Source organism: Temnothorax longispinosus, chromosome 7 (genome assembly GCF_030848805.1).
Source record: "Temnothorax longispinosus isolate EJ_2023e chromosome 7, Tlon_JGU_v1, whole genome shotgun sequence".
In the NCBI taxonomy this organism is placed as follows: domain Eukaryota; kingdom Metazoa; phylum Arthropoda; class Insecta; order Hymenoptera; family Formicidae; genus Temnothorax; species Temnothorax longispinosus.
The window spans coordinates 19,692,305-19,704,773 of NC_092364.1; the positions used below are offsets into that span (position 1 = coordinate 19,692,305).

At 41.8% G+C, this 12,469-nt stretch overlaps 1 protein-coding gene and 1 long non-coding RNA gene across 2 annotated transcripts; one reads left to right on the forward strand and one right to left on the reverse strand.

Annotated features, from left to right (window-relative positions):
* Nucleotides 1-999: 999 nt before the first annotated feature.
* Nucleotides 1,000-7,888, forward strand: LOC139815975 (uncharacterized). Its single transcript, XR_011732875.1, has 2 exons — nucleotides 1,000-1,472; nucleotides 7,252-7,888. It is a non-coding gene; the product is annotated as an uncharacterized lncRNA (long non-coding RNA).
* Nucleotides 7,798-11,082, reverse strand: Atf-2 (Activating transcription factor-2). Its single transcript, XM_071783262.1, has 7 exons — nucleotides 10,737-11,082; nucleotides 10,528-10,621; nucleotides 10,305-10,453; nucleotides 9,863-10,194; nucleotides 9,216-9,429; nucleotides 8,810-9,149; nucleotides 7,798-8,578 (listed from the first exon to the last, which is right to left on the reverse strand). Exons 1-7 carry the CDS (start codon nucleotides 10,785-10,787, stop codon nucleotides 8,166-8,168), a joined length of 1,593 nt encoding a protein of 530 aa, XP_071639363.1. The 5' UTR covers nucleotides 10,788-11,082; the 3' UTR covers nucleotides 7,798-8,165.
* Between the last annotated feature and the right edge of the window lie 1,387 nt (nucleotides 11,083-12,469).

Genomic DNA, 12,469 nt, shown 5'->3' on the forward strand with positions numbered 1-12,469 from the left:
GGGCTAAAGCCGAGGCGAGCCCACCCACCTACCCACCCCACTCTCCCCCGCCGATATCGAGTCGCTCGCCCGGAAGTGTTAGTATCTACTTACCACTCCTTCGGTTAGCTTTTTACTTTAGTTGACCGCATTAGCGCGCGGTCTCTCGTTTCGCAGAGACGTCGGAGAGCGATTTCTAATTTAGCCACCAATTTAAGAGTAGTCCGTATAGTCGGGCTCCCTTGAGAATCAGGTATTTCCACCTCGACGTGAAATCGCCCGCTTCGAGACAAAATTCTATTCCGCGCGAGATATTAATTCCTTTTTTTTTTTCATTCGTCCTCTCTTCTTTCATATTACGAACGGCATTATTTCACCTTATGAGAATACATCTATCAGAAATTATGTACACAAAATTTCTTTGTTATTAGCGGCGATGCGGCGATGAAGATGGCACATTAAAAGATGAAAGGCTTTTTCTCTGTCAAGTGCTTATTATAACATTAATAAGGTGTAACATTGTGATTGATACACAGAAAATACGATGTCTATATACATATTTAAACGCATGCCGAGGACGCAGGTATGGATTTAAGCGCGTCGATCAATGAGACGACCACGCGTAGCGCTGACTCACGGCTCTTTCGTAAATTTAACAGGCGATAGATTTTAACGTTTTGCCGCAGCTTGTTATTTCACTCCCCGTGAATCCCGCGGCGAGGGATGCCTCGCCGTATGGTGCGGCGGTGCATACCTCACGTCAGTCTTCCCCTGTTCAAACCTGAAAATCCGAGAACCACCTTTCTTCGTATTTACTAGGGTACTGAAGATTCTTGGCGCGGTTGGCGCTCGTCCCCCCCTTTGTACCGTTCGCTTCGCCGAAGCCGGCAGCAGCCTCTCTATTCATCCCCCCGGTGTTCGGCACCGTCGTCAGCGCGAGCGAGACAACCGCAAACTCGCAAACGCAGACGACGACGACGACGACGGCCAGAAAGAGCAGAGCAGCACGGCTGACGGCGGAGACCCCCGGAGAAGCGAGAGCGGGGATGAGGGAGAGAAAGAGCGACGAGGATCCGTTCTCGTGCCACCGACGAAGACACGACGAAATCGAGAACCTCCCGCCACGCACATTGCGGAAACGACCGAGCGTCGACGAAGCGGCCAACACGGTCGCTCAGTTGCGCGCGAGACGTGCATCGTGCATCATGTTGGGTGCTGCTGCGTGCTCCGGAGGATATCTCGGAGATGCGACGCAGCCGGCCGTCGCCAATCGTGCGCGTGCGTTACATCAGCGCTCGCTCGTTCGCCCGCTCGCTCATTCGTTTCGTCCGTCCCTCGGCTTCTTCTCGATGGTACAGGAGCCTGTGGCGGAGTATCGCGATATGCGTCTTCTCGTAACGTCTGTCGCGAGCGGAGAGTAGCCAGTGATCGCTTCAATGTGGCGCGTTGATATCTCACGAAGCGTGATGCCCGATCAGAGATTGCAGCGTCCAGTGAGTAATCTTTGCCTGACTGATTATAATACGATCTGGGTGGATTTTTGAGTCATCGGAAAGAGTGTAATGTGTGCTGTGCGCGTAAAAATTCGTATCTTCGAAACTGGGAGCGTCCTATCAGTTCACCGCGTGCGAGCTGGTCCGAAAATCCAGAGATTATCTCGAGATCTTATCGATCCTTCATCCGTTTATCGCGGCGTCTCCTATCTCCACGACTGCCTGAATAAAGCTCGCGGGGTAGAGACTCGAGATCGATATCGAAAAATGAGAGAGCTACAGCTATATACAATATTTGCGGACAACCTTGAGCTTTCCGGTTGGCGAGAGGAGACCGAGCATAGAGCTGTGGCACTTCGTTGCGCGACGCGTGCGGCATGTGATATGAAACTTCGCGATACGAGAATCTCCCCCCCCCCTCCCCGGCGCGAGTATCAATGTTCAGTGGACCTTGCGGCGAGCTTGTATTTCTTTTCGTATCTCTTTTCTCCTTTTTTTCGAATCGAAGGAATCCGATTATCGTGTATAACGGCGATTCCGTTCAAGTCGCACGAGGTCGGGCCTAATCTGACCGGGGAATTCGACGAGTAAATTTCTCTGATCGATTATTATCGTTCTTCTCGCGCAAAACATGTTTGCGCGCGCGGAGAGATGCTCCGTGGGATTACAAAGCTTCGCGGATTTCTCGAAATTCATTTCCGCTTTCGAAGGAACGGCGTATATACTCGAGAGACGAGAGCAGTCGATAAACGATCGCGCAAGAACGCCTCGATATTCCGGTATTCCAGTATATAGAAATTGGATTGCGAACGAACGCGCGTTCTTCGGTATAAAAGCATTCAGACTCCCCGGCCTGATAACTTTATCATTGCCGCGCGCGTGCGCGCGCGCGCGACACAGTGAGACAGGACCGTGAAAAGACCCGAGAGCGCGTTAGTAGAACCGTCTGTCGTTATTTGCGGTCCACGGACGCGGGCGTCCGAATAACGATGGCAACTGGCAACGTGCGCGGGGGTCATCGCACGAGTCGCCGAGAGGATCCGCGAGTTCGCGCGTTTACCGCGATTTGAGCTCACTATCGTCGCGCGGAATCGTCGCGCGGCTACAATTTCCGCGAGCCCTCTCTCCTCCACCCCTCTTTGTCTTCCCGTCCCTCCCTCTCTCCCTCTTTCAGTCCGCCGTCGCCGTCGCTCTCTGGACTGGACCACTGATGTGCGTGCAGTTTCCGCGTTTTGTATATCGCGCAGCCCTGGCTGCACGGAAAAACGCGGGGTATACCCGCCGCCGTACGTGTGTTGTGTGCGCGTGTATTTTCGGCAGTGAACAGATCGATCGACTCCGCGCGCCGCGCCGGCCCTTGTTTCTCTCGCTGTCGTCGGTCGCGCGCGCCCATGTGACTACTGACTACGTGACTAGTGTGACCACCCCGCGACACCGATCCGACGTACGTCGTTGCGCGCGTTTAACTGATCATTTTTCGGCGGTTCGGCCGGGATAATAGCCGTCGCATCGAATTCGCTCCATTCGAATCGGTCGCACTTTATACGTCTCGCTTCTCGCCTGTCCCTTCGATACTTGGACTTGTCGCGATATCGATTCAAACGTGGATAGCACAGTAGATCTAATTAATCTAATAGATGATGGAAGGACGAGAATAATCACGTCAATGAACATGCATGTGTCGGAGACACTTTTTTCTATTTCTGAGATTCATTTCGTTCTTCAACCTGATTTATGTGAGAATTTGGATTTTTCGGATTTTTGTATCTGATTAGAGTTGGAATTTTATCGTGACGGGCAAACCATGATAAGAACGCCAACAATTGTGTGTCTGGGGTCGAATGTGAAAATAAAGGGAAACATAGACGTGTCTCAAGGCTCAACGGAGCGTATATTACCCCTCTCAGAAACGTAGAATCGTGTATGCTCGATTCCCCCAGTTTATCTTCGTCATATTGCCCGGTGAATGTGTTTATTTATCTGATACATCTCTCAAAGGCCGTAAATATAATGGCAAACCGACGCTTCGACGTCCTTTCGTCAAGTCCTGTGTCTCGATTTGTCGACCTTCGGCAGATCTGCAAACGGGGTCTGCGAATTCTGATCTAAATATTTTATTGCAGTACAGAACACGCTTTTGGTCAATTTCCATCGTCTTACGACGAAGATAAAAGATAGTATAATCGCGAAACTGATAATATCGATTTAATTATTTTTATCCGCCGCGATCAACAGACTAAATTAAATAAATCGTCGCTCTATTTATATCTTTCTCGCCCGATATCGCCTCCTGTTCGTTCTCTTAGAAACCATCGTGAATTTGTCATGTCGGTATTTTTGTAAGAAATCGGGAGGGTTGAATCACAGGGGAGTTTCGATGTGCCACAAGGCCGATGTATTAGTTATTACGCAACTTTTCTTCGGTCTTAGCCGTGCCGTGAGGAGAATACCCTTCCAAGTTTGGCAGCATCTTTCTAAGCTGCCGCGTATATGAGAAAATTACGCGGGGAGGTCTGTTTTTTTATTGATAGTGCATCAAACATGGACGTGCGCGAGCAATGTAATGGGCAACGGTGGGGATGGACGTGTTTCGAAAGGGGGGGAGGCCCGTCGAGAATTTCCAAATGCAGCAGCATACCGACGGGAAATCCGCCGTATTTATAACGGCCGCACGTGCTCCTCTCCTCTCATTCTCTCCTTCGACTAGCGGCGATGAATAACTGATGCCATATCCAATCAGTAAATGGAATCCGCGTTGCGCCGTGGCCGGGAGAGAGCTCCGTTCCGCTAACAAGAATTTAAGAAGCGAATTTCAGGGCAAATCTCGCTCCGAACGTTCCCGACCGTCTGTATATACGGATAATCGCGAGATCGTATACGAGATATCAAGAGCGATCTTGATGCGCAGCGACGGATGATTGATCGTCCGTCTCTCGATTGAGGATTCGGTTAATCGATCCATTTCCGCAGTCGCGACATTGTATTATCTTTAATCGAAACGATGCGATATAAAAGCGACGTTGTTTGTCGCACCTAAGCTAATTAAGATTTCGTTTATTATTTGTATTGAAAATGTTTTCGTCTTTGTGCGAGGATATAATTACGAAACTTGTATATGTGGTTGACTGCATAGTTGAGACTCGTTAGTCGACGAATTAGATCTTTAATATTTAACGTGAACTCCGGTGCGTTCATTTAATATGAACAACGTCCATACGGGTTTACTAACGCGGCGACAAATATATCTCCCTATAGTTAACATTAATGTATAAAATGTAATATCAAGTAGAGATTTTCTCTGGTATTTTAATAATTGAAATCGCAATACTCGTGCAGTGAAACTTTTATCAATATCAATTTGTTTTCTTAAAATTAGTTCGAAGAAAAAGATTTATTTACCGGACTTATTTTGCAGCGTAAAATTATTGTGATTTGTGAATCGCTATTTTGATGGAATAACGCCTTATATTCATTTTCATCAATGCAGATTAATTTTAATCTCGGTTAACTTACTTTTTATCTTTTCCTAATTCCTAAAACTAAAAGAAAATAAAAAGCAAGTTAAACTAATTGTAAGATTAAAGTTAATCTGCATTGGTAAAAATACACATTATATTGAACTCTAATTTTCAGGATTCAGAATTAATTTCTATTGATTGTTAACATCAGTAAATAACATTGATCTTAAAGCACTAAAATTATCTAAAATCTGCACTATGATACTCCAGCGATTTATCAGTCGTTCGCGACGATCGAGAAAAGCTCTCGGGTCCAAGGTTTGGGAAATCTCACGTGTTGTATAACAGTCGTGCGGTTCAGCGCAATCTCGAAGCAGCAGGGCCGTAGAATCGAGCACCTGCTCTCTCTCGGTGCTATTTCCGTACGTGCGTCGATTGAGCGGGCTGGCAAGACGAATCGACGCCAAGAATTCTACGAATGATCGAATGGCAAGCCACATCCTTGCGAGGAAGCTTTGAACTCGCGTGTTTATGGTCGCGATCGGTCGTTACCGATTTTACGTAAAATACCAGTATGAATGGCCGAGGAGTGAGTCACATTCGGCATTCTCGAAAAGCAGATATATCGACGCAGGATATTAATGGGTCAAATAAGAATTGCTGTGCTCATTTTTAATCGATTGATTTATCTTGAGAAAAATATCTTCCCTCGTCCTGAAAATTCTTATTTATAAAACCAACGAGTGTTAATATCATTTTACAATATTGCGTTAATATCATTTAACGATATCGAGAATTATTATTTGAAAAGTTTAGAATAATATTGCTGAGAATTAACGATATTATTACGCAGCAGAAATATTCGGAATGTATAGAAGCTTTCAGACACTGAGAATGTTTTTGTTTTTTTCCCCTAATTTCTTATGTATTTTCACAATCGCGTGGATCGTCACTAGCGAATTCATTCGTTAGAGGTGAAATTTAGACAGTATAATCGACCAGTTCTGAAATATGCTCTTTCCTGTATTTTCTTATTCTGTATTCTTTTCTTTTAATTGTATTTTCACTACAAGTGAAAATTTGAATATTTAACCCGCCGAAAGCATCGATATTCCGTTCGTGTAATTGTCTTTTATTTAGCGACAATAGGTAGTCCAATATTACTCCTGAATCATTCGATTTAAAATAAGAGTATTATAAAACGACGAGGTAAAATGTTGCGAAAGAAGAATATAGGAGATGGACATTTTTAAATCATAGATTTAATTAAAACGTGTTTTATTTAAGCAGATCAACTCTGAAAAAAATTGGTGCATTGTTCGATGCGTGATATTCATATCTTCTGATCATGCTTCAAAATTCCATAGCCCAATATCTCAACGATTGCGTTATTACATCATAAATGATTTTGCAACATTTTATATTTCGTGAAAAGAATATCCTTTATTTGTGACCCATAGGCATCATTAATAAACGCGGTCGCTCTCTACCGCGGGCTTACGCAGGATTGATTTCATCGCCGAGGACGAAGGTTAAGGAAGCATCGGCGAGACCCAGGAGAGAGAACAGGGACGCGTACTGTATCCGGCCGGTCGCTATCGACGTCTGTTATCGACACGAGAAAGCGGTTGACAGAGTTTACCGAGTAACCGACAGCCCAGACCAGACCCGCAGGATGCCTCACACGAGCCCGTTGTGCTCTCTCGAACGTGACTCACTACGATTCGTGAAGGAGCGGAAATTTTGTATTTGTTCGAGAGAGAGAGAGAGAGAGAGAGAGAGAGAGAGAGAGAGAGAGAGAGACAGACGCTTGTCCTTTGTTGGCGTGCTTATCTCTGCCCGATTGCTCCGAACAATTCGTGGCTCTTCTGACGTAATGCGCGATTGTGAGATTGAAAGAACTCGGCGCGCGACACACGCGTGTCCCGACAATCGGGTCAAATATATTTTTCACGCCGACAGATAGATATACATACACAAGACGACTCTGCAAGAAAAACGAACGGCTATTTATGGACGGTAAAATTGACGGACAGATATTCTTTTATATCTCTTAAAAACGCAAACACTTCGCGCAAACATTTTGAATTATAACATTAGCGTACGACGATTTCAATTTATGTATTTCCGGATGGAAGATAACGAGATTGTTATTCTACCGCGCGTGCATTTTAAAAATATAAATGACGTAGGAACATCATGTTTTCGAAATAACCAGAGATATATCCCTCCCGAATGCAGTAACGTTAGTTCCGTTTTTATGATTTTGTTGAGTATCTCTCGATAAATGAAAGAATAATCAATCGCTTGGATTTTTTCAGATATCTCGAGGAACACGTGCACTCCAGGGCGGAATTCCATCTTTTGACATGACCATTTTCCCCGTTTTTGAAGCAATGCGTGCCCAAAGCCCCTTATCATTCTCCTGTCCGGTGTAGAGTTTGTTAGACGACTGGACGGAGAACTGATAAGGGCCCGAGGGTCACAGAATCATCGTGGGACTGGATACATCGCATAACTCTTCGTCCGCCAGATGCCGAAAGCACGCGGCAGGAACAATGCAAGCTGTTTATTCATCAATTTGATTTATATTGTATTATGATAATGTAATGATATTTAATAAGCGCTGTTATATCAATCATATTCATATTTTATCAATGATTTAACAAATAGACAAGAAGTATTTTTATAAGCATAATTAAATTTATTTAATTAATGGAAGAATGAAGAAGAGATTAATTCATTTTATCATATAAATATCTGTTATATAAGAATTTATGTCCTTAATAAAATTTTATATATTTACAAATATCTCCTAAATGAAAAATATATTGACGAGGATAAAATTATAAAATAAATAAATCATACTCAATAAAAACCTATTTTCTTGTAAACTCAATAAATAATACAAAAATTGGTACTCCCTGTATTACTTCACATTCCTCTACATCAGGAATATCAACGATCGTTTACATTAAGCAGTTATTCGTGGAATAAAATATGACACATGAAAATATTATCGAATTAATTTGTCATGGAAGATAAAAAAACGGGAGACGCGTAAAAGTAGATTTTGTGAACATTTTCAAGAACGTCATATATCTTGCTCTATCCACGATATCGTATATATCGCGTAGCGTCATAGAATCGATTCATTCGTCTATTCGCTGACCGTCTTAGCCAAAAGAACTTCGACATTTGCGTTACAAATGTGCGAACGTTAAAAGGCGATTAATTACGTTCCCGTGCTCTTAGATGCCGCATGTTCCACTTCATAATTCGGATTTATCTGAATAATCTGCCTAGTCGTAGCCTCGCACAATTTTCTCGGTTGATTTTGCACTATCAGTATCTGTTTTGTTCCCTCCGACTTCTCCGGCATAAACTGATTGACGCCCACGATCTTCAACGCCGGTAGAGTCTTTATGATCGTCGCGTTCGGAATCGCGAGATTCGCGGTGCCGCAATCCATCTTCGGAAGTATCACCGGATTCTTCGTGATCGACAGGGTCGATTTCTTCGTCGACACGTTCGGAATCTCCGTCGTGTAGGAAACCGATCGTTTCACGGGGACGCCATTGTTCGATATCGGCACCGTAAGTACCTCGGGATTATCTACTGATATTATCTTGGGTCCAAGAATTATTCCTGCAAAATTCAAAGAGATTGCAATAAAATTTGTTCTAAACTAAATTGAGAATTATATTTTCATCTTTTTCTGGTTATTTTAAACCAATCTTATTTAATCAGATTACACGAGCAGATCTGGAGCAATAAAAAAGAGACGTTTTTAAAATACAATTAAACTCGCGAATGTGAATAACTAGAATCCACGGCGCTGAATCGTGCGACAAATAGATATCTAAATTAATTACTCGCCTTTTTGCATCGCCTTTGTGACCGAACAATCCTTATGGGCCAGCAAAAGAGTTTTTAACCTCGCAATTTCCTTGCGTAAAGTTTTCACTTCCATTTGCAAGGCCGTGTTGGTCTCGTTCACGTTGGTTACCGTTCTTTGGAGTTCTTGGATCCATTCCTTTCTCTTGGCCCGTGCACGCATCGAACTGGCACGATTGCGCTCGAGAATGTCCTTTTTCTTAAGCTGATCGATCGTCTTCTTGACATTCTCCTTCTTCGCGGCTGCATCCGTTTTCGCGCATTCTTCGGTCGCTCTTGGATTCTGTGCGATCGTGTTCTTGGACAGGGATTGTTTCAGCTTCTGTAATGGAATTTCTAAGAGGTTCATCTTGAAACGCGAATCATCTCGGTGTAATCGGTACGTTACCATTTTTGCTAACGATAATCTTGAGATCACAGTTTTCTTGGGCTCCAATTTCATCGCACACCGCAGAGCTGGTTCGGTTCTGATAACAACGGTTTGCTGTTCGGTATTGACATTCGATATGTTAGAAGGCTCCGACACCGGTGTTGCGCACAACTGCATTAATTTACCATCCGCGGTTTTCAGTAGCAATTGCACCTCCTCGCCGTTGATGGACCTTCATAGAAAGAAAAATTCTAAATCTATTAATGATGTGCAGCAAGTATGACATTTCATCGTAATATCTTCAAATATTTCTAGATTAAAGAAAGGAGAGATATTAATTATCTTGAATGAATTCAAACAAAAACTTGATCATCATCTAAGAATAACTATCTAGAAAAAGAATTGATCATGTACATGTGTGTCATAGAAAACGTTAAAGATTTAAATAATACGAGCAAAAGAAAATATATTGAATTAAAATAAGAGAAATTGAGGCTTATTACGATGAAATACATGGAACAATTTTGGCTGCATTCCGATATTTACTGTCAGCAACTTTCAGTATACTGAAAATCTACAGTATACGTGACGTAAAATATAGATTTGCAGTTCTGACAGTGGATATCGGAATGCAGCCTTTGTAACAATGAAAGGGGCATTCTTACAGATGAGACATAGGTTGCGTCGGTGAAAGTTTAGGCGCTATAGGTATATTTGCATTCGCGGCAATAATGTCCGCCGGGAGAGTATCATCTTTCGCAGATGCGACAGTCGAATCTTTCATCAACTCCTGCGTCTCGTTTGTACTTAATTTAATACTGTTACACTCGTCAGTCTTTATAGCGCTTTCCTCCTCCGCATCTTTCTCGGCAAGAGACACGGTCGAGGAACAGACCTCGACAGTGTCTTCGGAAAGAATTTGACTATTTGCGGGCAATACATCTGTTATATAGGGAAAGATGTGAGGAGTATGCAGCGTGTCATCCGTAATTCCAGTCTGCAAAAAGTGAACTTATATCGTCGTGCACTTTTGATACCTCTTATATAAGAGAAATAATTTTTTATTGTCTCATTTGAGACAACATACGTATGTGATTTTTTTTTTACCTCCGATACTACAAGCGTGCCAATATTTCCAGACTCAACAGCCCTTCGAAACGTCTCTTCGAAAGGATTGACCACGTTTTGCAGATCTTGAAATAAACCAACCTCCTCGCAATTTTTGAAGAACCTCGTTGGCGTTGGAGTTTGATCTGCTACATATCGATTAAATTTTTCAGCATATCTCTTTGGTACGGACATGATTCAAGTTGTTAAGTTATCAACTTACCAACGAATCCAGCACTCTTGGAGTTATTGTTAAGATTTAGCATCATGTCGTGTTTCTTCTTATGCATTGTTAATTGATCTTCATTCGTAAAACTCTGTAAATGAAAAACAATCCTGTTGTCTCTTACATTATTGTAGTTCTTTAAGATTTTATGGGACTCGAGACAAGTTATACTTTTTTCAATAAGAGAGATAATAATCGTCACTTACCATATTGCAGCCCGATGTGGAGCAAGTGAAGAGTTTCTCTGAGTCGGTCATTGCGAATGTATATTCCGTTGAACACCGATTCCAGGTTTCTTTCAAAGGAGATGGAATACAGAAGTATACACACTAATATCTGCGGAGTAAACGTGGTTAACTCCTGTTTACAGATATCTCTATTGACACAGAGTACGGCCACATTCTCCCTAACGAATAAATTGAATTTCGCAACTTCGAAATAACGAACGGAATTATTTTTACAAGTACGGATTTAGTTAATCCGTAACATTTAATACTTTGCTCGGAGTCGGCTGTAGTCGACTGTAGCCATATTGGCATACTATACGATACCATATCATCACCACACGACTACTCCACATTGCGTGTATTGATAGAATGCGTGCTGACATCTTGTATAAGGTAAAGGAGAATCTAGAGAAGACTGTAGCCGGTAGAGCCAGTATTACCCTGTCAAAGTAACATAAAAATGTTCGAACATTTCTCCATTTTTATTCTTGTATTTTTTTATACTTGTGTAATTCTTTTAAACTTATTTAAGATTTAGACTTTATAAGCTCTCCCTATATAGTAAATTTTTCATACGATTATTTAATAATTATAGCATGTCAAACATGTGGTAAAATAATAACTATACATATTTTTTAATTTTTAAAAATATATATTGGTCAACTCGCGAGATTCGAGAATACCTATATGTCTAAATATTTACGAAAAATTAGTATAAAATTTTTGTATTATCTTGAAAAAATCACGCCGAGATCATTCACATTAGTCATTCTACTTCAAGCCGCAAGCGTGCGCGGAATGTAAATACGATGTCCATAAAAGACCGCGAGACGTAATTGCGCAAATGACACAGAAATAGCACAGTAATGACACAGAGTGGTGTAGAGTGTGCCTTGGCAATGACTTTAAATTTATGCGTGACTTTTCATTATTCATTATATCACTGGCCTATACAGCAAATTATGTAAATGCTCCGTTCGAAAGTAACGAGAAAAATGCGTACAAGTGCTGTTGATTGAATAACAATACATTGATCTCTCGACTGAGATTTAAAATAAAAATATAATTTATTATATTAATATTATTATAATTATTATTATAGCAAGATAAGAATTCATTAAATACATAATTTATTCAATTAAATAGATAATTATCTATTTAATGAAGCTCGAATCGATAAAATATATTAAACATTATTGAACATCTAATTTTTTTTACAATAATATATTTGCATTCGAAGTAATATACACGAAATGCAAGAGTACGGAACGTAATCTCCAAAATTGTATGAATCCTAACAATAAGTCTCGAATAACACAGTTTTTATTAACACGGAACCAATTAATCGTGTTATTCGAGTGTTACCTGTGTATATCTTATACGTTTGCAACTGCAGTACATAGTGTAGTAGTCCAGATATCCTAGAAAGAAATTTTCCTTGTCACTCGTTTGTCATCTTCGCGAGATTGTCACAAGATAGTTACGTTATAATTACTCGCCGCGTAAATGAGTAGTTTCAGAAAACTGCGTACCGACCGAAAGTCCAAGAAGCAATTTTCACGCGGCAACGACATTTCGAAGTGAAATTTCGCGCGGAATAAACAGATTGTCCCGTGCGATTGTGGCTCTCCGTGAAAGTAAGTTTCGGGATTACTAAGCTTACGAACAGCGAATCGAACAAAACAACGGTGTAGTTTACATGTATTACCATA